Source organism: Nelusetta ayraudi, unplaced genomic scaffold (assembly GCF_046127955.1).
Source record: "Nelusetta ayraudi isolate G7.1 ecotype Tasmania unplaced genomic scaffold, CSIRO-AGI_Nayr_v1 ptg000026l, whole genome shotgun sequence".
In the NCBI taxonomy this organism is placed as follows: Eukaryota; Metazoa; Chordata; class Actinopteri; order Tetraodontiformes; family Monacanthidae; genus Nelusetta; species Nelusetta ayraudi.
Genome location: NW_027466076.1, coordinates 6,969,995 through 6,992,778, shown reverse-complemented (window position 1 = coordinate 6,992,778; position 22,784 = coordinate 6,969,995). Strand labels below are relative to the sequence as shown.

At 45.7% G+C, this 22,784-nt stretch overlaps 2 protein-coding genes across 6 annotated transcripts; one reads left to right on the top strand and one right to left on the bottom strand.

Annotated features, from left to right (window-relative positions):
* Window positions 1-1,040: 1,040 nt before the first annotated feature.
* arid6 (AT-rich interaction domain 6) lies at window positions 1,041-7,003 on the top strand. Of its 2 annotated transcripts, none has more exons than XM_076029413.1 (6): window positions 1,041-1,197; window positions 2,295-2,460; window positions 2,697-2,749; window positions 2,960-3,057; window positions 3,161-3,317; window positions 4,762-7,003. In XM_076029413.1, the coding sequence occupies exons 1-6, from the start codon at window positions 1,156-1,158 to the stop codon at window positions 5,980-5,982; spliced, it is 1,737 nt and encodes a 578-aa protein (XP_075885528.1). In that variant the 5' UTR covers window positions 1,041-1,155; the 3' UTR covers window positions 5,983-7,003. The 2 variants fall into 2 exon arrangements, with proteins under 2 accessions (XP_075885528.1, XP_075885527.1); XM_076029412.1 differs by having other exon boundaries at window positions 4,759-7,003.
* LOC142890418 (rhotekin-like) lies at window positions 6,845-22,632 on the bottom strand. 4 transcript variants are annotated; one of them, XM_076029417.1, is made up of 14 exons: window positions 22,336-22,632; window positions 21,221-21,420; window positions 20,388-20,434; window positions 20,245-20,298; window positions 19,949-20,066; window positions 19,639-19,869; window positions 19,445-19,539; window positions 19,257-19,363; window positions 19,041-19,169; window positions 17,649-17,802; window positions 13,048-13,146; window positions 11,744-11,788; window positions 10,982-11,069; window positions 6,845-6,968 (listed from the first exon to the last, which is right to left on the bottom strand). In XM_076029417.1, exons 1-14 carry the CDS (start codon window positions 22,351-22,353, stop codon window positions 6,962-6,964), a joined length of 1,392 nt encoding a protein of 463 aa, XP_075885532.1. In that variant the 5' UTR covers window positions 22,354-22,632; the 3' UTR covers window positions 6,845-6,961. The 4 variants fall into 4 exon arrangements, 3 of the variants coding, with proteins under 3 accessions (XP_075885532.1, XP_075885529.1, XP_075885531.1); XM_076029414.1 differs by having other exon boundaries at window positions 19,257-19,539; XM_076029416.1 differs by lacking the exon at window positions 11,744-11,788 and having other exon boundaries at window positions 19,257-19,539.
* Between the last annotated feature and the right edge of the window lie 152 nt (window positions 22,633-22,784).

The window sequence follows — 22,784 nt, the reverse complement described above, 5'->3', positions numbered from 1 at the left end:
GCACAAAGCACAAAGCATCACTCTGTGCTGACGCTTCTGATCTTATCCATCCTGGCCGCTGCACAACATTTTAATCTCAGCTACCTCCAGCCCTGCCTCCTGTCTCTCCCTCAGAGTCACTGTCTCCAAAACGTGCAACATGGCTTCATCGACGTATTGCAAAAAAAAAAAAAAAAAACGCCTCACTCCGTCAATCAAAGATCGAAGTTTTTGAGTGAGTAAAAACAATTCATCAAACACAAGTTATAGTAATACGCTTGCCTGGAACATTCTGCCTCAGGTATTTCTGTTTTTAGCTGTAACACCACAATCTTGAGTTCATTTTGAAACTGACGCGTATTATGGGAGATGACTTTGTGGTTAATGTACATTTTAAGACGGTAGTCATAAACATTTTTCATCCCTGGTAGGCTGGTTTTGGCCCACAGGCCTCAAGTTTTTTGATACACATGCCTTCAATAAACCCCAACAAGAACATTTTTATAAAATGTTTCCGTCCCTTTTACGAAGACAGACCATCAAAAAAAACAAAAACAGAACTATGTTCTTCTATAGCTGCAGGGTTCCAATAAAATGTGACTGATTCGTAAATTGACGCCGGCTCTTAGAGACAACACATGGGATTTCAGGTGGCTGCCGCCTCCAACAAATGTCTTTGTTCACTTGTAATCCTTTCAAAATCACGAGATGTTCACACCTCTCGCTCTGACTGCCAAGAAAACGTCGATAACGCTTTGACATGCGTACCAAATCCGTTCGTGATGACGTCCTGCGCGTCTGGTACGCGTTAAAAAGCTAAAATATTCACTTTTATTTCGTGCCTCTCATTAAAAGCGACAAAGGCCCGCAGCTTCATGATCCAACTGAACTTGATAGACACGCCAAACCACCGGTTCCCTCACAATTCTGCTAATTTGTGGCGAGTATTTCACAGGGCGCCTGCTGCCGGAGCAGGTTCGACTGGTCCGACGGTGCAAATCTCAACAGAAGACTGGGGAGTTGCGCACGCCCCAGTCCACTGGCCACACTGTCACACAGGTACGAGCGGCAGGCATGCGACGTGACGCGACGCAACATTAACTGCCTGCTGCGATTCTGCCTCTCCTCACACTCCACCGGAGGGTTCGCTGCTCGGACCCCCCCGCCGCCGATGTTATGAGAGAACACTGTCACTTGGCATCGCCAATGGAACCCACGGTAAGGAGCGAGCCTTGGTCGAACACTGGTTCGAATCCATCCTTGATTGTAGCGTCGCGTCTGAGTGAAATCTGTCAATCCGTCTCATTGTTCCCACGTAGCCTACGGCACAGCAAGGAAAAGTCATCAAGTCTGAGAATGTCTTTGTGTTGAGGTTTCAGTGTTTAGAGCAGGCATGGGCAAAATACGGTGGGAGCATATGTGGCCCGTTAACCTTTGTAATGTGGCCAAACAAACTTGAAGAAACTATATTAAGGAAGTCATAAAATAGCTGTATTTGATCAAAATTTTATGTGTTTTAAGAGTCATTTCAATAAAAAGCTAAATACCGTGGGGCTTCAAAGAAAGATAGCTGTCGCTTTTGTTCATTTTCAACTGATATTAAAGCACAAGTTTTCGACATATCCCATGATAGAATTTTTTTTTTTTTTCTCGTATGAGGTGGGTCACCAAAACACTCCATCATTCTGCTGCTGGCCTGGTCCGTCTGTCAAATTTTAGAACCCAATGTGGCCCCGCCAGTCAAAAGGTTTGCCCACCCCTGGTTTAGAGGATGCATGAAACGCATGGAGTTTGATGACGGGCACAGCACAAATTAGTAGTCACGATTAAAAAAAAAAAGTAGCAGACAGATTTTGATCTTGCCATACATTGTCTGTGAAGGTCACAGGAGGTTCAGTCCTCCAGATCAGCTTAGTGACCATGATCAGTCAACTGGACTTGTTCTTGCTCTCATCAGAACGACTTCTTCAGTCCTGAGAAGCAGAAAAGTCCCCCCCCCAAAAAAAGTAACCCTGAACCACTTCTACATTGCTACGAATTCGTCAGCTTTTAATTTGAGCTAACTCAAACTGATTTATAGAGCCCTCGTTTAGAAACCAGTAATTTAATTGCGTAATCTTTGAATAAGTCATATCAGTGGCATGCCGTTCCAGGGCAGAGGCAAGCGCAAACAGGAGATATATGTTGAAATGTTTGACAATCTTCAATCAAAGTGATGGGACCTCTGAAAGGGAGTCGGGCGCGTTTAGTCACACTCAACCGACAGAGTTTTACGCTTGCACCTTCCGATAAACTTTTTTTTGTTCTCCCTCTAGGCACACATGGGGACGGCACAGGGAGAAATTCAGGAAAACGGGAGCACCGACGGCCGAGAGGAGGAGCCGTCACAGGCCGAGAAACAGTTCCTCAAGGAACTTTACATGTTTATGAGGAGGAGAGACACGCCAATAGAGAGAATTCCCAACCTCGGCTTTAAACAAAGTAAATATGGCTAAATGTTTCCGTCCCATCTGATTAAAACACTCCTTGGATATTGTATTACAGCTACTGTCACTATTTTGTAGCCTCTTTTTGCCCACATTTTCTAGGAAGAGATTTTAAAAAATATATAAAATACTCTTTTTTTTTTTTTTTTTAAATTTAAGAATTACAAGTAGTGATTGTAAAATGTTTTTCTGTTGATGTCACCAGATTCTCATTTCATCCTTTCCTTTCAGTTGACCTGTATTTAATGTACGTCACCGTCACAGAGCTGGGAGGCTACGAGCAGGTAAGCAACTTCCTGTGTTTTTTTTTTTTTGTTTGTTTCTTTTTTTTGGACGGCGAACAGTGAAAATACTAATTCCTGATCCGACTCTAATCACCCTGTGGCAACTGATCCTACACTGATGCCGGCCTCGACGTGCGAACGAGGATGGGATGTAAAATAAAAACTGCGGTACATCGATGTCTGACGACAGACTCCAATTCGCTCCTGCAGGTGACGGCCCAGCAGCTGTGGAAGCAAGTGTACAACGTGCTGGGAGGGAACCCCCGCAGCACCAGCGCCGCCACCTGCACCCGACGCCACTACGAGAAGTGAGTCAAACAGCGGCGCCGCACTCGACCGCCCGCCCTGGGCCCGTCGCTAGCTGGTGCGTCCGAGTCAAGGTCTAACGTGATGGATGTGTTCTGCGCGCAGGCTGCTGCTGCCGTACGAGTGCCACGTGAAAGGCGTGCTGATGAGTTTCCCGCCGCAACTTCCGCCGAAGTACTTCCAGCCGGCCAAATACGGCAAGGACGAAGGCGACGGCCCGCTAGCGCCGAACCGCAGGCTGTTACCGGTGAGCCTGCCGCAGGTGGGTGAGATCCCAGATTCTGAACGCGTGACACGTGGCCGATGTCGAGAGGAAAGTGTCCCAATTTGCAAGTGTGCGTGTTTGACGCCTTTACACTTTTGAGTAGCGGGTTGATTACGTAGAGCAGAAAAAGAAAAAAAACATAGGAAATGATTTGAGAGCCGGGTTTGGAGTTGAAGGATGGAAGGATGGCTGTCTCACACTCTCAGTTGACACCATATCAGACACGGCAGTGGCATTAGCATACCAGCTAGTGTAATTATCCGGCACATTCGAGTCACGTTTCAGGGACGACGCCGCTCATTTCGAAACTGGCGCCCCGCACGACACGCGTAACGACACCTGTTAACGTGCCAAATTACACACGTCGAAATAATACGACTTGTGAAAAAACATAAAATTGCACGCTCAAGTCTAAGGGTGAATTCCAATTCCTCCCTTAACCCTCAATCTCGACCCTCGATCTCAAAAATGCGCGCTCCCGCGAGGTGCAAGTGCTGTCCCGATTCTCAGAAGGTCAAGTTGAGGGAGGAGTTTAAGGGTTGTATCGCCCTCAATATTGAGAGTCTCCGGCACCACCCTTGGCAGTAAGGGCTACCCAGAAGGCATTGCGTATTTTCGCCAAGACATCTTTGAAAAAGATCGCGATGTAAAAGCGAGCAACAAATGGAAGTATTTTCTTAGTTAATAAAGATATAAATATTACGAAACCATTTTATTGTCTTAGTTTAAGACTTTTTTATGGATTATTGACATCGTTGTTGCGTAACATTTTTTTTTTTTACTTTACGAGGTTTGTCAACCGGACCGGCGGTCCCGGCTTCACGTTACTTGTACACCTCGTTGTGAAGCGAAGGAGGACTTCTTCCTTTTTCGCCGTCTTTTTCTTTTTCTCCTTCTTCTTCGTCGTCGTCGTCGTCGTCGTCGTCGTCGTCTTCTTGACAGACTGGACGTAGCTTTGGCGTAAGGCCGCCCCCCACAGTCTGAAGACGTAACTGCACTTAAGGGGTGTCCCATTTCTAAGCCCTTAGACTTATTTTTGAGGGTCAAGATTGAGGGCCAAAGATTGAGGGTTCAGGGCGAGGGTTGAGGTTGAGGAGTTAAGGGAGGAATTGGAATTGGCCCGAAGTCCAAGGCTAATTCCAAGACATATCCTGATTGACGTCTTCATTTTAAAGTCTGGCTGGCATCCAAACGGTGCAAGCTCACCGTCAATGGAGCCTTGAAACTGCGCTGAACAAAACTCAGGGCAACGTTCACATCTTGCCCCCCCCACCCCCCAGCATCTGGTTGGTCTCGCTCAGCCAGTTCAGCTTTCTCGCTTGTTGTTGCCAGTGTGCAGTAAATGTACCGTGCCACACACACGCACGCGCGCACACACACAGTATGCCTTCCACATCTGACTAAACCGCAGGAAATAAAAACCAGTTTTTCTTTCCAGCAGAATGTTCCCCCCCTACAATCAAACCAACACAGGAGTGCCTTCCATCAGCCCTTCCCCATGCCTCACTTCTACCACCAGACCCACACTGGCCCGCCTCCTCTTTTATACCAGCCCCCGGTGTTGCCTCCGCTGACGCCGGCGGCCCTGCAGCCCAAGTTCCCCTTCGAGCCGTACGCCCGCAGCCCCGTGGAGGTGACCAAGGAGCCGCTGGAGCACCTGCGCTTCCTGGCCGAGCGCTACAGGAGCACGTCGGGGCTGAGCGAGCCCCTCAACCTCAGCGTCAGGGCCCCCAAGCGGGAGGCGCCCAGGGGCTCTGCCTACTCCTTCGCCCCGCCGCCGTCCGTCAAGAACCCGAAGTTCCTGAACAAGCCCTCGCCGCTGTACACCCCTCGCGTCCCCAAGGTGGCGAGGAGTGAGCGGAGCGAGGCGCAAGCCGAGGCCGACGGCGAAGCTGCGAGCAGCCCGACGCGCCAGTCGACATGCAGCCCCCAGTCGGGCGAGAGGCAGAGCTCCCCGAAAACCTCAGATCCTCCGCCACAGCCAAGGGAGAGAAGGGCCGAGGGTCCCGAGGCGAGAGGCCACGGATTCAATCCGCTGCTGACCGCCGGCCTCCCGCGAGAGAACCAGAAAGGGGAGATGGAGATCGAGATACCGCTGTCGGTTTTCCAGAAGTGGCTCCGGCTCTGCAAGTTCCCGGAGCAGCGGCGGCCCCCCGACCACGAGAGGGAGCAGCACGCCGCGCAGGGGGGGCGCTCGGACTCGGAGGCACCCCAAAATTTGACATTCCGTGTGAACCCCCCGACGCCCGAGGATTTCTCCACGAGGAGACCGCCCAGCGGTCATCATCTCCGCCCCCACCTGACCGGCCACAATCTCTTCGGCAGCTACAACTCTCCGCCTTTGCTGGGGATCCCGCACGGCCCTTCCAGTTCGGCAGGGAAGCACCCGATAGACCGGCACCCTCGGCCGCACGGCGGCGCCAAATTCCCAGACGGCTGGGACGCGCGTGAGCAAAGGACGTCCAGCTCGGATCCCCCGAGGGTCCAGCAGAGCCGAGAGGCCTGCAGGTCCTACGGCGAGGACGCGTCCCGGGGGAAGGAGCGCGCAGAGACGTCGCCCCCTGCTGTGCTCTTCCTGAACTCCTCTGGCTCCTCCCCACTGCTGCAGCTCACCAGCGACGAGGTGAGGAAGTTAAAGAAAATCATCTCCAGCTCGTCTTGAGGACGGACCCTGCTGAGGACGACGAACTTTGTCTTGGCCCATCAATCCCACTGATGTTGATTTATTTAAAAAAAAAAAAAAAAAAAAAAAACACAGCTGACAAAATAACTAATAATATTTGCCTTCTGTCGTCGTCGTTCTATTATTTCAGAACAAGAACAAAGTTTTAACCTGTTCAGCAACAGTATTTCTACTGTGTTGCCTTTGTTTATATCATTTGCACGCTGCACTGCAATAATTTTCTGGTATCACATCCTATTACAAATAAAGTGTCTTTTCTCTGTTGAAAGAATTCAATGGAGGAATTAAATTGCAATGTTCTTTAATAACAAAACAAAACAGCATTCTTCCAGGAAATTGTTGGCATGCAGCCACCACAGAGGCATGGCACAGACAATGGAAAACTATCACTAAATTTGTTTTTTACTGCTAGATATTTATAGTTTTCATCTGTATTTTTATTTTTTTTTTCTTCGTCTTTCTCATATATATATATATATATATATAGATATACATATATACATACATGTTTTGTTCACATCTGTTTACATCCAATAATTGTCACCTTGCATGTTTGTATCATAAGAATCTTTTTGTATGTCTTTTTTTTGAAAACTGAAACAAAATAATACAAAATAATTTCAAAATAAATCAGACTGGCTTTATTCTGCCGACTTGGCTGCAGGCTTGTTGATTACATGTACAATTAGTCAGGCATGATTGTCAAGCATTAGCTTTTGTACTTTTTTTTTTTGCCTACTGTGTTTAAAACCTACAATTACAGGCGTCGATTAAAACAATTTGTTGCGTCACAAGTCAGTCCAATTAACTCCATGAGGCTGCGAGAAATGTTGACTGCTAAACGTCAAATGCGCAAGCTGTTAGAGAGGGTGCACTTTGTCCACAGTGGCACCGGTTGGGATGTCGATGTTTGTTCCCACGGCCAAGCAAGGGGGCTCACTTGTCCAATGCAGGCCAATCAATAGCTGCAAAACAAATAAAAACAGAGTGACAAGGAAAATTGTGGTTGTCTGGTTGCTGCAAGCACGCACACACGAATCCACGAGCACAGTACATGATTAAATATGCAACAACCTCTATAGCAGGAGGGCAAATCTACCACGATCTACCGGTCGATTGCATGGCATTAAGAGAGAGAAGTAAGTCTATCATTCACCTTCACTATGAAGGTGAATGGTACATACAACGAACGCTGCATACAACGGCGCTAAGTGCTGCAAAATCTAGCACGCTAGTGAGTTAGCCTCCAACTTATTTCTTTGAAACTTCAAAAAGGACCACTCAAAAATTCAAAACCACTTCCATGCAGAGTGGGAGGTGGACTTTTTATTCACGGTGTCTCTTCCGAATCATCTGTCGCCGTACCGAAAAATTGAACTGTTTAGCGCCATTTTCAAAACTACGACATTGAGTTACCCTCGAAAAGCGAGCTGCGAAAGAGAAAGGTGAAGGGACTAAAAATCCCTGTTTGTCCTTCAAAAGCGAGGGCAGCCACAAAAGCTTTGTTCCGCATGAGTCACTCAATTGCAATTCCATGCAAACTGACGTTCGTTGGCATGGTTTGCGTTCAAAACCGTAATCCACGTAGCTGCAGGCAAAGCCATTGCGCAACCCATTCACAGCAACAACTGCGTACTGGCTGCGTAGCTTGCCGAGAGTAGGCTATGAATCAGAATCCCTTGTTCTTTTCAGCTTTATTTATTTAATTCCTTTGCAAAAAGCCATCCATCCTGCACACATCCGAGTCAACGATTTCAATACAATTGAAACATTCAGCTGATTTCTAATGTCTTTTGGTAACGAAGCAGTTCAAACTATGTGAACCATATACTTTTTTTGAAACCCTATTTTAAGTTAAGATTTACCACTGCTGGCGAGCCACTGGCCTGTGATTGTCGTGGCCCCGGGCGTTTTCTTTATTTTTCTGAGTGAAAGTTGGCAACACCACGCTGAAATGGAGATATGGTAAAATAGGCATCTTTTGAGGCAGCTGACTCGTTGTTCCCAGACTTTAAATACAAAGCAGAAATACTATCTTCAATCAAAGCTCTCCAGCTATCAAGAACTCCAGTTGCACGGCACAGTGAGGCCATTGAGCTAAGGTCCAAAAGCTAATGGACCGTTCTGGAACTTACTCACAGAGCAAAGGTACCCCAAACATGACTGCATTACATTACGGCTCTGCTTATTTATGAGAGTCAGCCATTTCCCACAGGAAGATCATTAAGTCCAAGTACCGTTCAACCATGACTGATGATCATATTGAAGTGTGCAATGACAAAAAAAAATGACAGTTGTATCGTGCAGTGTGGGATAATGCAGTCATGCAAGGTACACCAACGTATATTGTATATGAAGAGTTGTCAATGTATTTATGAATCAACAAACGTTTTGCAATTTTATAGAGGGTGGATTTTGACTTGACCATTTTACAAGTAGCTTGCATTCTGAAAAAGTGTGTGCACCCCTGCTCTATAGCCTCCAGTAAGCGGCACATTTAGCCCTCTGTTTACATCCCAAAAAGTAAAGAACGAGGAAGACCTTTTTATTTTCTGGGGAGTTTGCTGACAGGCTGAAGACAAAATTATGAGAAAAAAACTGGTTTGGGGAATTGTGCACATTAGATAATGTGTTGTTGTTGTTTTTTTCCCCCCAGATGCTGAAGGATAAAACTTGTACACGCGACACACACAACCAAAAATAATTTGCATCAATAATCTTTGACAGGCAAAACATTGTTGTGTCGTGTAGATCTCTTTTAAAACCACACCTTGACCTTGCCAATTATCTGTCTGGAAGTGATTGGAATGGGGTTATTTCTTTTTTCCCATATGCACACCTGTCAATTAAATCGCCACGAACGTCATGATCATGAGTTCTGTTTGTTCCTTCTTCTCATTGAATTTTGATATTTTAATTAGATTTCTTTCATGTCTGAATGTCTGCAGGGAATAACGCCCAAGCAGAAGCTGTCGAGCGCGACTTCGGTGTGTGACAGGCCAAGGCGACTATTTCTGCAACGCGTGGACTGGGGATAGCCTGTTCTTTGATTTTCTGCAATGCAGATCATAATCCCACTTCAATGGATAACATTCGAAGCAGTCGGAAACAAAAAAATAAATAAATACAGGATTACCGAAATGTTTAATTGGCGCCTGCCACACCTCCACCAGCGCATGAACGGCGTTTGCGAGCAGACAATGGACTGATTCATCGCGCCGAAAATAGAAAACGCCCGCAGTAAGAAACTTCTCTCATGGCACAAAGCTAGCATTGTGGCGGTCGGACCCGCTTCGCTTCATCCTAGCCTTGTGTAAATCCATCTCCACAACAGAACATTTGACCAATAAATGGCCTCTCTCTGTACACACGGCCTGAGGTCCCCAAACAATGCATGTTGCACTTGACAGCCACGGGCCGACTTTATATGTGAAACATTCACTGTGTTTGCCATTCTCAGAAGTCGAGGACTGCCAGTGGATGGGAGGAAAGGGGGCGTCAAGAAAAGTCAGTCGTGATCAGTTTTCAGTGTCAAAGGCTTTGTGTGTGTTTGTGAGGACCATTGTTTGCGTGAGTCAGGCAAACGTCGCGTGGGAATCCGCATGCAGAACGTCCTGTACATCCACGCCGGGTGATTTGAGAACCGGCGTCACTCATTCCAGTACGGACTCCGGGCATTCGTTAATTAAGCTTCCTATACTAATCGGGCAAGTGGTTCGCCTCAATAACAAGCCAGTGACGAGTTGAAAGCCAGTTATTGCCTGTTCATACGTTCAAACCGCAGGCTTTTTACATCGCATTCATTTGTAGGGAGTGACCCAACTCCAACTCTGGACACTATCACTGCCTGCATCGCTGTTTTTGTCCCCACTCTTTGCAGAATAACTGTCGAGGAGTGAGAGCTGTTTGCCCTCTCTTCAAACTAACTTGCCATTTCTGTTTCCCAATGCAAAAAAAGTCTCTGGGTAACAGAATATTTAGCCCTCTGTTTCCAGCCCGCCCGCTTAGTTTCGGCAGCAGGCCGAAAGTGGCGTGAATTTATTTTGTTCTTCCACATGTTTGGTGTGAAGAAGTGGAACAAACACCTGCCGGTAGCTGCTGGCGTGTTGTCAGGTATCACTGAGGTATCGACACCCATCACCAGAAACACCCCGGTCACTGCTGTTTACATGTGCACACACCTTGGGAGAGGTGGTGTGTGCCAAAGGAGAAAAGGACAAGCTATTGTCATTTCTTGCGAATGGCAGGACGGAGACACAAATTGTTGATAACACGTTGGTTGCTTCCGCTTTGCTATCTATTATGTTATCATTTTCATTGCTCATGGTATGCAAATACTTTTCAAATTGTGCTGGTGAATTATCGCAATTGTTTCGTTCTTTTATTTAAAAAAGAAAAATGCATTTTTAAGTTATTCTTTTCTACGTTTGTAGGTCGGCTACTGAAGATGGACCTTTATTTTGAAAGTCCCTTACCTCCACCACACACACACACACACACACACACACACCTGCTCCTGACTAATTAGTCAAGTCTCAGCACTGTGCATCTCCTGGGACTCGGCGCTAAACCACAAGAAACACACGGAGGCGTTTATTTCTCGCAGCCGCCTCCACTGACCCGTCCCCGTCCGTGTCGATAGAAAAAAAGTGCGTTGAATCGCACTCGCGCTTATCTCAAGTATATGGAGAGGAATTAGCCTCTCCACTCACTCAGCGGTGTTTGTGACAGGTGAGCATTGTTCACGTCTGCCAGTCAGTGGCGTGTCCGATTTAGCGTCACCACGCCCCGCCTCACAATGCCGTCACTGTTGATCAACAAAACAAATGTTGCGCCAACTAACCATCATTTCTGTTGCCATCTTCCTATTCGCTACAGCATTGATGCATGTTCCGTTGAGTCAGAAAATGTGATTCACTAGCGGGTGACATTTAAACTTCAGGTAAACTTTTCCCCCCTGAAAAGCCCGACAACATACCTCTCTTTGTAGTAGGAGGAGAGCAAAGCCCGGACCTCAACAGATAAATCAGAAAAGTGGAGGTCCTCGCTCAGACGGTTCGGGGTTACTATTAAAAAAAAAAGAAAAAAAACACACACACACACACAAAGCAAAGTAGATTAAAATTAGCGCGGATTGTCAATACAGTGTGAAAAGGAGTCGCAACTCGTACGCACTCCCAGCAGTTTCTATTATGCTATTTATTACGTGTTTACATACTTTATAAAGTGTGGCTGACGCAACCAATAAGCACATGACGGATGTGGTCGAAAATAAAGCAACAGAAATCGTGAGCAACTGTGTCATTTACTTCACATTGTGTGCTGATGTTGGACTCACCCTTCATATAAACACGCCATTAAAGCCAAACATGCCCAGTGACAGCGAGCACGTACCGACATTCGGCCGCCGATTTGCCGATTGAATACATTTGAAAAGGCTTTTTCAATTTGCATTCTTTCATGTCAGGGTTCGATTGTTTTTTTTTTTGTTGAGGCAACACCCCCCCTTCAAAAAAGTCGCAAAAGCATGACGTGGTTTAGAGAGGCACTCCCTCCAATCGCTCAGTTTCGCCTGGTCGCCGCCATTTTTTCACTCCATATTTCAAGGTCAAGCGTGACTGACGCCTTTGTCAGCGGGTGTTGGGAATAATGCGCCCATTCATGCCGGCCCAGTCTGGCCTCTTGTTCCCAGAACGTTGACGGATGGCATTACTTATCTCTTTCACATCTCGCTATTTACCCAAACCGGTAAGTCCGGTTTCAGCCCAGGCGTCAGTCCAGCTCTCTGCACGCTGAGATAAAACATTTGCATTGAAGGTATTCCCTTATGAGCGTATCGTCTCACGTCCATGGCCGGAGGGAGAGAGAGTGTTGAAGAGGATGGAAAATCAGAATCCAGGAATGAATATATTTGATTTCAAACTTCCTGCTTCCGAGGTTAAATTACGAGCTTCTTGTAAAAAAAAAAAAAAAGAAAATGAAACCTTTGTCTCACAGTTAAATCCCTTTCTTAAAATACATTTTTTTTTGTTTTGCTTTGTTTTTCAAACCGACAGTGAATTCATTTCTAGTCAATTCAACCATTTCTTTTGAGTTGTCATAGCTACATTAAGAATTCCTCTCTGTAGGCTCTGCAGAGCTGGCATACCTTGTATTTGAATTTTCTATTTCTTTTTTCCCTCCAGTCTGTCAAAGGAGCATTCCGCATGTTTGGCTAGCTTCCACAATCTGCATGTGTGGCACTGACCTTGCAGAGGTCATCGCAAAGATGCAAAAGATAGCATTTTCTCCCACAATGCAGCAGTGCTGCTGGTAGCTTGGCCTGAGCCAACTGCTGTTTCTTTTGCCTAACCTTAGCTGAACTTTACAGATTTTTCAGCTTTAGTTTTTTTCTTTCACATCAACATAAGTAAGAATTTCCCATCACCCTGCTAATAATTCACCCGCTGCTTTGTCTGCTGCTTTCTGGATTTTTTTGAAGTTGGCTGTAGAATTACAAAGAATCACTTCTAATTATTCCTGGCTGTGCACAATGTATAATTAGTCTGCATGTGTTAGGGTTACTTAAGGTGCTGGCGCCGCCTCTCCTCACTGGTTTAACATTACAGGTTTAAGTTAAATTATGGGTATGATGCATCAAGGATGTGAGCTGTACTTTAAATCGCTTTCTTCTCTGATTTTCTTTTGTAGCCTTTTTTAACCTTTGGAAAAACGTCACCAACTGGCCGGTGCACATATTGAACACTTATGAAATCGGTCCAATAATAAACTTATGATGTTCAACACCTAAGCTGTTCAATTCCATTGAGTTAGACTTGCTTTTAATTAGCTAGTAATTTTCAAGATGATTGCATTTAAAATGATGTCAATTTTGTATTGTTATATTCAAGTTTGATCAGATCTGATCAGTAAAAACAAAGTAAAGTTGTTGAGGTTTTTTTGTTCGTTTAAAAAAAAAAAATGAGGTGCTTGTGTGTGCAGTGGAAGCACGAAAGCATAAAAAAAGAGTCCCAGGTGGCTTCTGGGTGGGTTGTGTTACGCTACCTATTTCGTGAAAAAGTGATCCTCGCTTCAAGGTGTCACGCTTGGCAGCGTTCAGCATCTCAATCTTCATCAGGCGATCACTGCACTGCTTCCACTGGCCTGAAACAACAAGAGTACAAATGAGTGTTCAACCATTTAGCAACTTTTCTTTCTTGGAGTGTCTTAGACCTGTACTGCGGCAAGCTGACGGAGTCCCAGAATTCTTTTCTACTGAGATTTTTTTCCCACTGCGAAATCTGAAACACTGAAATAATGACTTTTTTTTTTTTGGTGGTGTGGTGGTTGTTGGGTGGGGACGTTGCGTGCCGGAGCTGTCAGGACAGAATGTGCCGCATCACATTTGCGCAGGGCTCACGTTCCTGCACGATGCTGCGTTCACTGACATCCAAGAGGGTCTTCATTTCGTCTCGGTCTGTTTTTTTCCCCCCCACGCAGTGATGGTGGCTGATGCACGTGGAGTAAAAGATGGAAGGGCGCCGTGACGTCACTTCCTATCTGTAGATGTTGCGGGTGGCGGCGCGAATACGCTAATTAGAAAAAGAAATTCAAGCATGAGCTTTAATACAAACACATTTTTGGGGGTTCTTTCTCCAGATTTGATGTCCTTTGTCAACGGTGCATGGCAAAATGTGCATTAAAAATGACTGCGACTGACACACGGCCTGTGTCTTACAGGGACCTAGCTGCTGGGGTTAATTTCAGGCAGGAACGAAAAAACATGTTTGTTGTGGCTGCCGTCCGCCTAATCAAACGTGATTGATGGGCGCGGCGCACGCCTTAACGAAAACCCTTTGCAATATTTTCACCTCCGCTTCACGCCGTTGGTCTTAATTGGGGATTCTGTCAGGGCGCCATCACTTCCTCATAACTTTCGACAGACACGTTATTGTTGCATCGCAATGAGGACAGCAATGGGCACAAATCACAAAGACACTTGAGGAAATGCCGTGCAGTTAGTGGCGAGCTTAACTACCGTAAATTACCCACACCCTTTAACTCCCTGGTATGTGACGTCAGAAGTATTTAGTCTACATCAAGGCACGGAGATATACGAGTGTCTGGAATCGTCATTCCACTGTGGTGCCGCAAGAAAATCTAAATTGTTCGTAGGTGATGCTGGTCTGTCTGTGTAGCACTGCTATAAACTGCCGACTTCTCCCAAAGACAGTTGGGATGAAAACTCTGCTCTGCACCTAGTGGCCGGCTGCGATACATGCTTTCGATGTTTGATCTCCACGCTCTGCTCACCGGGCTCTTTTTTTTTTCTCTCTCATTTTCGGAAAACTGTAAACCACCGGGAACGGTTGCGACGCGGTGAAAATCCCAGCGGACCAGCAGCAGCGTGTGGAACACTAAGACCAGCAGCCCGCCTGGCACCAACAACCGTGTTCGCCGCATTCACAGTCACTTAAATCCCCCCCCGTTGGGAGGCTCGCTTTGAGCGACAGGAAGTCAGCTTCACCACATGCAGGTGAAGAAAATAAAAATTCAAACAAATTTAAAAAAAAAAAATCCCGCAGCCTCACAAGAGAGACTCTCCCACCGCAGAGGCACACAGAGTTTTGCTGACAACTGGGCCGAGAATTACACAAAAGGCAGCACTATCAGGATGACGGTATTTGGAAATTCAGACAGGTGAAACAAAAAACTAGCGGTGCACATCAGTTTCTTTAAGAACTAAAAGTAAACAATGGTGTAAATTCAGGTGTGATTTCAGGTGACATTTGCCTCATTTAGGTCGGTTTCTTTCTCTGTTTGTTTTGTTTTTTTGTTACATATAAGATATCTTGTTCCTTTCAATTTTATTTTTAGATCTATTTTTATACTTAAAGGTGTGACAATTTCATTAAATTGATACCCGCAGCTTCTGTCAGAGTTGCCATCCTGTTTAGAAAAAGAGGGACTAACACACTAAAAATCGCAGTGGATGTTCAGATTTTGATGTAATTTATTCACAGTACTGAGATTTACCCAGCAAGGTGTTTGTGTGTCTCTGTATTTGTGGTTGGGTGTGGGAGGTTCGGGTTTTGTTTTAATTGTCTTTTCTTTCTCTTTGTTGTTCGTGTTTTCTTTCTTCGTTGTGAGGCCCTTTGAGCTGCTTTCGGTATGAAAAGTGCCATACAAATAAATAAAGTTGAAGTTGAGGGACATCGTTTACGGAGATCTACGACAATTACTCACTTTGAGTCCGCGGCTGCTTCTTTGTTTAAGAGCCGTAAAAAAAAAAAGAAAAAAGAAAGACATTCTGTGCTTTTCGTTAGCTGTCTAACGTGATAGAAGAGCGTCGAGAAAAAAAGAGAGAATTGAAGTAAAATCACTTGCAAATACCAACACAAAAGCAGGAGGAGGTGAGATGAACAAATGGAGGTACGTAATAGGTGCCGGGATAAAAAAAAAAAAAAAAGATTTATGGACAGAAGAGTGGGAAAACACCATCGGTCACCAGTATTTATCTTGCAGTCAGTTGAACAGAATGTGAGATTTTTTTTTTCCTCCCTCCACACGTGAAAAATGAAGCTGCTGCAAGACAAACTGCACAGGTTTTAGCGCTCCAGCTAAACTGGACTGACACAACGGAGGGGGGGAAGCGCCAAGGCATGCCACACACACACACACACTCGCAATTCTGGCTCATTCCTCGCAAGTTGGAGGCGACAGAGGCAACGTTGTGCGACACCAATCGTCCCGTTGGCCTCGGCCGCGGAATCTTCAGGTGCACAGATCAAGTGTCCCACTGCAGCGAAATACTTGGAAGCGCGTCAGCCCAGCTAGTCTTTCATTAGGTTCCAATCGAAGTGAAGATAATTACAGATATGGAGATTTGTGTAATTGCACTCGGGTTTCGATGTGACAAATATTCCCAGTGCAACGCCCAGAGTCACGAGGGAATGCCACTTTACTGGGACTTAAATACTCACTTAACTCAGGTATATCAAGTCATACAACTCTTTTAAAAAGTTACAGGCTAAGGGAACAATTTATGAGTTTTGAGAAGTTGTAAATTGGCAGTTGTTGTTTTTTTTTTTATTGTTTTCTTTTACATACAGCCACTTTTTTCCAGCTGTGGCTGTAGTACTCTATGAATAATTAAAGTTTGAGTTGATTTGACTCAGAAACTAGAGGTCTCCATTACATACTGTATAATTGAAAACAAAACAAAAAAACATGGCAGTGTTTTTGATAACGTTGAGAAACCAGAATTGCTTAACTGTTTCCACTGAAGGAAGATGGATCTGGATTGGAGGGTTTTTTTCTTTTCTTAAAATATGTCTTTCCTGCTCCTGCGTGATTCCAGGAAGCACGATCGACGTTGGATGTTCAGAATGCGGCCGAGTTTGTTTTCTTGATTGTCTGTTTACTTCCACTATACTCGCTGTCACTGAGCTGTCGCAGATGTTCCTTTTCCTCCATTACCATTAGCTTTTCCATATAATATATTATAATATATACGCAAGCAAATTCCATTTTATTTTGGAACGCGTTGCTGCGTTGAAAATTTTCCGATTGTTTCCATCAGCTGCATTTTCAGGTGACTAGTTTAGTCTTTGGGTTCGAGGAAAGAAAAATGGTGACTGACGAGGTATGAGGCATAACCGCGATAAACAAGGCAAAAAAAGCCACCCGTCTAATTTGTATGTGTAGTGACACTGGTTTCAGTGAAGACACAATGAGGAGAGTGTTTGCCTGTTTTTTTTGAGAGGTTGGACTGGATTTTGGCACGGCTGGAAAATGCCTGTGCTGGAATCCACCGCGGAAAAGTCTCATGACACGAGGTAATAAGACACGACACTCAACCAGCAGCTCAATTCTGATCACATTTGCGTTCTTCTCACTTTATAATTTAAAAGCAGCCGACATGAGATTCAGCGAGCGGCACACACAGTTGTACCTTGGGTTGATGGAATTTAATGCCTTTCATGTCAGCGCGTGTGAAGTCGTTGTGCAATCGGAGGCGACTGAATTGTGCAAGAGATAAGATTTCACCTCAGGCATGCAAATATCAGATATGCATCAGGATTGTGATCGCATGTTTGAAAAAATTAATGAATAAATGAATGAAAATCTTCAATTTGGACAAAATTTGGACAATTCAGGTCAGATTTGTGTCATTTTTGCCTACAACGGGAACAAAGCCCGTGAGACCAATTTGCCTGAACGCAGCCTTAAATATTTTATGTTTAGTAATATTCCAAAATATTAAAGGAATCTCAGAACTCCCAAAGGAACAGGAAAGGCGCCGTATGTATGACGAAGATTTGTTGACCAAAACGTTGCTTAATTATTTAAAAATAAGAGCGTTTGGACAGCGTGCGGGAGCTTTTTCTTTGATTATATTTAGTAATATTACAAATATTATGTGTAATTTTATCATTTTGAAACAATAATCACACTGCATTAGACAAAATAAAGCAGTCGGGAGAAGAAAGGGGGGGGGGGGGGAGAACAGAAAAATCAGGCTGGTGGAGTATTTATGGAACGTGGGGCAAGGCGACCACACCTGAGCGCGGTGATGAGGAAGCTGCCAGATTAATTGCGACGCTCACACCTACTGCTGCTGTACCAGCTGTTCGGGCACTTATTTCAGTTTCCAGTGGCCTCACTCATGTGCAAGATGTGCTCCCAGAGGGCCTCGCTCCAGCGCCGCGCGTCCCCGCTGGTGTTAGCGCCAAGCGTGAAGGTGCAGTCCTCGTCCTGACGCCGCATGCTGATGCGCACGCTGCGGCACTCGCTGCCCGACACGCTGACGCGGGTGTCCTGAGTGAAAGACACACACATGCACACGCAGACGATCACTTATTTCCCTCTTTCCTCCTCTAAAACCAAAGATTCGGCAGCGTGGACGCGGCGGGGACGTGAATAGCTGACAAGCGTGTTGACAAAATAATCCAACAGCCTGCGACAGGGGTTCAGCCGGAGTTCAGCGCCGGGCTGCTGTTGACAAATAATATTCTTCTAAAAATACAACAAATGAGTGGAGGGTGGGAAGTGGGGAGGAGGGGGTGATTCATTATTTCCTTTCTTCAAAAAAGTTTGCAGCAGAAATCACTGTCGGCAACAGACAAACACCTCACACGGGGCACACATAATTTTTGCATGTATTAAATTCTGTTGTTTGTGTGTGTGTCAAATGTTTTTTTGCACTCAGGCACACATTCAGGTAAATGACGACAAGAGGATGGAGAGATAAATTACACTATTTCTCAAATTGAATGAAACGGAACAGTTCGATTTTAGCGGCGAGCAGTGAAGGAGCAAAATATTACTCATACCTCATCAAGCATGATTCACTGATTCTAATTATGCTGCAAAAAAAAAAAGAAAAACCTGATTTGCAGCTTGTTGGGTTTTTTTGTTCTGCAGCTGAAAGGGGCCATATTCAGAATCACAATTCAAGACAGAAATGTATCTGTTGTAACAGAAAATAGCCTTTTACGTGGCCCACATATACCCAGAGAATCTATTTATGTGAAAAAAAAATACTCAAGTACAACATTTAAACACTAATTACTGTATAAAAGAACAAATAGACAATAAATAATAACAATAAATCAAGCTGCGTGTTTAAAATGTTCATGGCAATGGGTATGAGTGAAGATTCTGCAAAGTGTCACTTGTCCAACCCCCGACACCTCAGGCTTGCCCTGCTGTTCAGAGAGGGGTAAGTGAGGAAAATTTGTCATTCTGTGATGTCACAAAGAGCCCTGATATCGCTCTCTCTCTAGGGTAAATGACTAAAGCCACTGGTTCCATCCATCCCCATCTCACCTTCTAAATGATGTGGAAGGCTGTTAACAGATGGGTTTTTTTATTCATTTATTTATAGATTTTACGATTATTATTGGATCGCAGGGGCGAAATTAATCATACAAGGTCTCCCCAATGCAAACTGAAGCTCTGTGTACTGCTGTGATGTGGGGGCTTTTAAGTGTTTTGCAGCTTTTCCACATGGTATCAACTTTTTTTTTCCGGAACATCGCACGTCTGGAACGAACCTTCTTGATGGGGATTATCAGCAGCGGCTCGTCCTCAGACTCCTGCTCCGCTTGACTGTGGAAGCAGAAGAGATTCTGCCCCCGGAGGACGCCGTGGACATTCTGCCAGCAATTAAGGTCCTTCCCCAGCTAAATGGCGGCAGGAGGACATTAATGGATCGTGTTGTGGATGATTTAGGGGTATAAAAAAAAACGACGGACGACGTCTCGAAGTACCTGGACCTTGAACTGCCCGCTGATGATTGGCTGGATCATGCAGAGAGGCTGAGCGACCAGGCGGCAGCACACACTGCCGTACAGCGGCAGCCAGAAGGGGTCGTCCTCTTCGGGGGGGATGGAGATGCATGAGAATGAGAAGATAAAGGGGACCAGGAGAAGATGGAAAGAGGAAGAAAGTGACTCACCTGCGGCAGCGAGGGACAAGTCATGTGTCTTGAAACCTTCCTGGACGTCTTCGAGCCTCAGCGTCGTGTGAGCCAAGAGGCTGAATTTGGGCCCCCTGAGGACAGAAAGAAATACAAAGAACAGTCAGATTTTTGTCTTACTTCTAGTCGTTACTCGTTTGTGTTTCCCTGGGAGAAGCGTCGGCGTTGCTCACACTGTCGCCACCGCTGCAGCGGTTCCAGGTTCGCCCACCTCTCCGCTGGACTTGGACCTGAACATCGTCGCCGACTCGAACGCCGCTCGGATCTTTTTCCCCGAGGAGCATCCCAGGGAGCCCTGAAGGCGCCGGGCCCTGCGCGGCCCAGCAGGCCCCAGGGCCAAATCCTCCAGCAGGCGAGTGCTGTAGATCTCCAGGCGGAGCTGGAACCCCGGGCCGGCTTTGTTGCTGCACAAGAGGACATTGTACTTGTTAAAAATATGGGGGGGAAAAAATGAAGGGAGACAAATGCCAAAAAAGATCTCACAATAGCAGCGGCTCTTCAAAGCAGATGTCAGTCAGCGTCCGGTCCACCGTCACCAGGTCGGTCGCTCGGACCTCGGTGCCGCACTGGAGCATGCAGAAGACGGCGCAGCGGTGCAGCTCTGCCAGGAGCAACAGCCGCCTCAGCATCACTTATCACTTCGTACAGCCGCTGAACTCTGCCAGCGGCTGAGCCCGGGCTTAGCGGTGAACAATTCATCATTCACATTGTCGGATTCTAAATTGTATATCCTCAATAATCCCCATTTCTAGGGTTGCGCAACCGCCACAAACACGCACCTCCTTTGTTTTTGAAGTACTCCGAGTCCTTCCACATGAGTGGGATTCGCAGGTCTGCGCGGTGGGAAATGACACAAAGTTACTGATGGGACTTGGCGGGTTAAGACAGATTTGTTTCGGCGACGGCGCCGGTGGACGCTCACCGGAAACGGAGACTTTCCCCAAACTTAGCGGTTTGGCTTCAGGTGGCCTGCGGGTACAAAGAAACAGCCTGACCATTTAAGCATGTGATGTGGTGCAGTGGCGCCACCAGCAGGAGGGCAAGAGGAGCCACGGCTGATCTCTGACCTCCAAACATGAAGCTGCTCAATCTCTCAGTGCTTATTGAGTGTTGTTCTCTGTTCATTTTACCAATGCCCCAAAACAATAATAATAATTACAATAATAATAATAATAATAACAATAACAATAATAATAATGATAATAATCACAAACACAAGCATCAGGAGGATATTAAATTAAATGTTCAATAATAACTTGTACTCTAACAGTCTCTTTCATTATGCCATTTACATTTTCATTGACAATATATCACTGAAATGTCGGAGTTGAATAACTGCAATCAGCAAGGAAAGAAAGAATCATCGACACATAGCACAAAAATACTGTAGACCCAGAGAAAAATGAGCTTGATGAGTTCTGTTTGGAAGTCTCTCTCCAGATTCAATCCTGCTCTCTACTGAGGGTCACTGGAACACACATTATATCTTCACTGTGTGCGCCACTTTACGCATGGGGTAAAATTAGCGCAATATGTTGTTAACAAGCACAATTCAAACAAAACGCCTTCCAGGCGGAAGAGGTTTGGCTATATAGTGGCCTCTAGTGGCTGACTGGAGACAATAAAGAGTTTAACTGCAGTACAATCCTTCATAAATTATTCCTGCAGATGCAATAGACCCCCCCGCCCTCTTCTTTCTACACAAACACACACACACACACACACACACACACACACACACACACAGACTCCCACCTGTGTCCCACTCTCTGCAGGACCTGGGCTTTCTTCATCCTCTGCAGCTGGCTGAGCAGGGCCAGGATGCGGGCATTGCAGGTGAGCAGGCTCTTGGAGGCCTCCAGGGCCTGCTCTCTCCTGGTGGAGGCCGCCAGCAGCTTGCCGGCCCCCTCCTGCATCCGCACCTCCCTTTCAATCTGCTGCAGCAGCTCCTCGTCCTGCCAGGGACGAAGAGCCTCGTCAGAACTTCCAGGAACCTAATTGTGGAACCCCGGTTGGTTTGTGCTGTTTTCGGCAATGCTTTTTGGAGGCAACATCAGGAGAACAACTTCAAGTGACTATATATATATAAATATATATATATACACACACACACATAGATACACGTATACATATATATATATACATATACATATACATATAGCAGCTGATCAGAAATCAGTTTGGCCCTGCCTCCAAATGTGAGGCCTCACTCTGTGCCTAAGAAGAAGTCCATTCACACTTGGATTCAGGGATAGTTCAGTCATTTTAGGGGCCTCCTTGCATTGTTGGAAGCAGGCAACTATATTTTTTTGACCCATATTCTGACAAATCAGTGCAATAAATCTTTAGCCTGTCAGCAAACGCTCTTGGAAATTAGCCGATCTTTCAGTTTTTGTACCCGCCACAGTTCTGGAAATCAGCCCTTTGTGATGTTACGCGGAGCACTAATGTCTTTCTTTAGCTGACATATACACTATACACAAACACCGCATCCTCACCCCCTCCACCCCCCACCCCGACGGCTTACTGTGCGCTAACGAGGCACCAAGGGTGAAGCGTGTTGCGTAACACCGCAATATTTCCTCAGCCTGTAAGCCGCTCTGATATGGGTTCTGCTCTGACCGGATCCCACGCTGTTTACATAACCCCGCAGCTAGTTTAACGGGGTAAAAGAAACAAACTATGACAGCTTGCTGAAGTGCAATACAAAAACTTTCAAAAGGTCACTGGATGAGAAGGTTGATCATCATCACCCGGAGCATCTTCGCAACCCAATAAAACATTTTCATGAAATAATAATGAAATAATTAAATCACTCAATCAGACAGATTTTAGACAGATATAAGTGCAATTGAAAAAAAAGAGGCTACCTTGGCGTTGTTGTTCATGTCTCAGCAGTGCCTCAGAAGTCTGGTCTGGTGTGGTCCCAGGTCTGTGCAAACAGCAGTGGAGGAAGCGGACTTCACCAACTGACTTCACACAACTGAACAGAAGCAGGAGTGAAGGAGTGAAGCGGACCTGCAGACGGAGCAGTGAGTTACCCAACACAGAGATCAGAGGGGTTTGAGGCCGCTCTCTCCGAGCCAGCAGTCGGAAGGATTAGTGGGTTCTTTTCCATTGCTGTTCATCAGCGTGAAGTAATGGACTGTGAACAGGATCAGAACTCGTGAAAAGAAGAGCACCTAAAACATGAAAGTTAGCTTTTATTTCTTGTTCTTTGTTGGGTTAACAATTGTCGATTGAATTAAATTAGTCAAAATAATTTGAATATTTGTGACACGGGGAGTTCATATTATTATAACATTGTCGTGGCAGTAAG

Excerpts from the sequence above, each read along its gene's own strand:
- arid6 (XM_076029412.1), top strand. The coding sequence starts at position 1,156 with ATGAGAGAACACTGTCACTTGGCATCGCCAATGGAACCCACG. Across the intron at positions 3,058-3,160 it reads ACCCGACGCCACTACGAGAA|GCTGCTGCTGCCGTACGAGT; the intron begins GTGAGTCAAACA and ends TTCTGCGCGCAG. Across the intron at positions 3,318-4,758 it reads TACCGGTGAGCCTGCCGCAG|CAGAATGTTCCCCCCCTACA; the intron begins GTGGGTGAGATC and ends TTTTCTTTCCAG.
- LOC142890418 (XM_076029414.1), bottom strand. Across the intron at positions 19,870-19,948 it reads TTTGAAGAGCCGCTGCTATT|CAACAAAGCCGGCCCGGGGT; the intron begins GTGAGATCTTTT and ends CCTCTTGTGCAG. Across the intron at positions 11,789-13,047 it reads ATCACTTTTTCACGAAATAG|AGAGCTGGACTGACGCCTGG; the intron begins GTAGCGTAACAC and ends CTCAGCGTGCAG.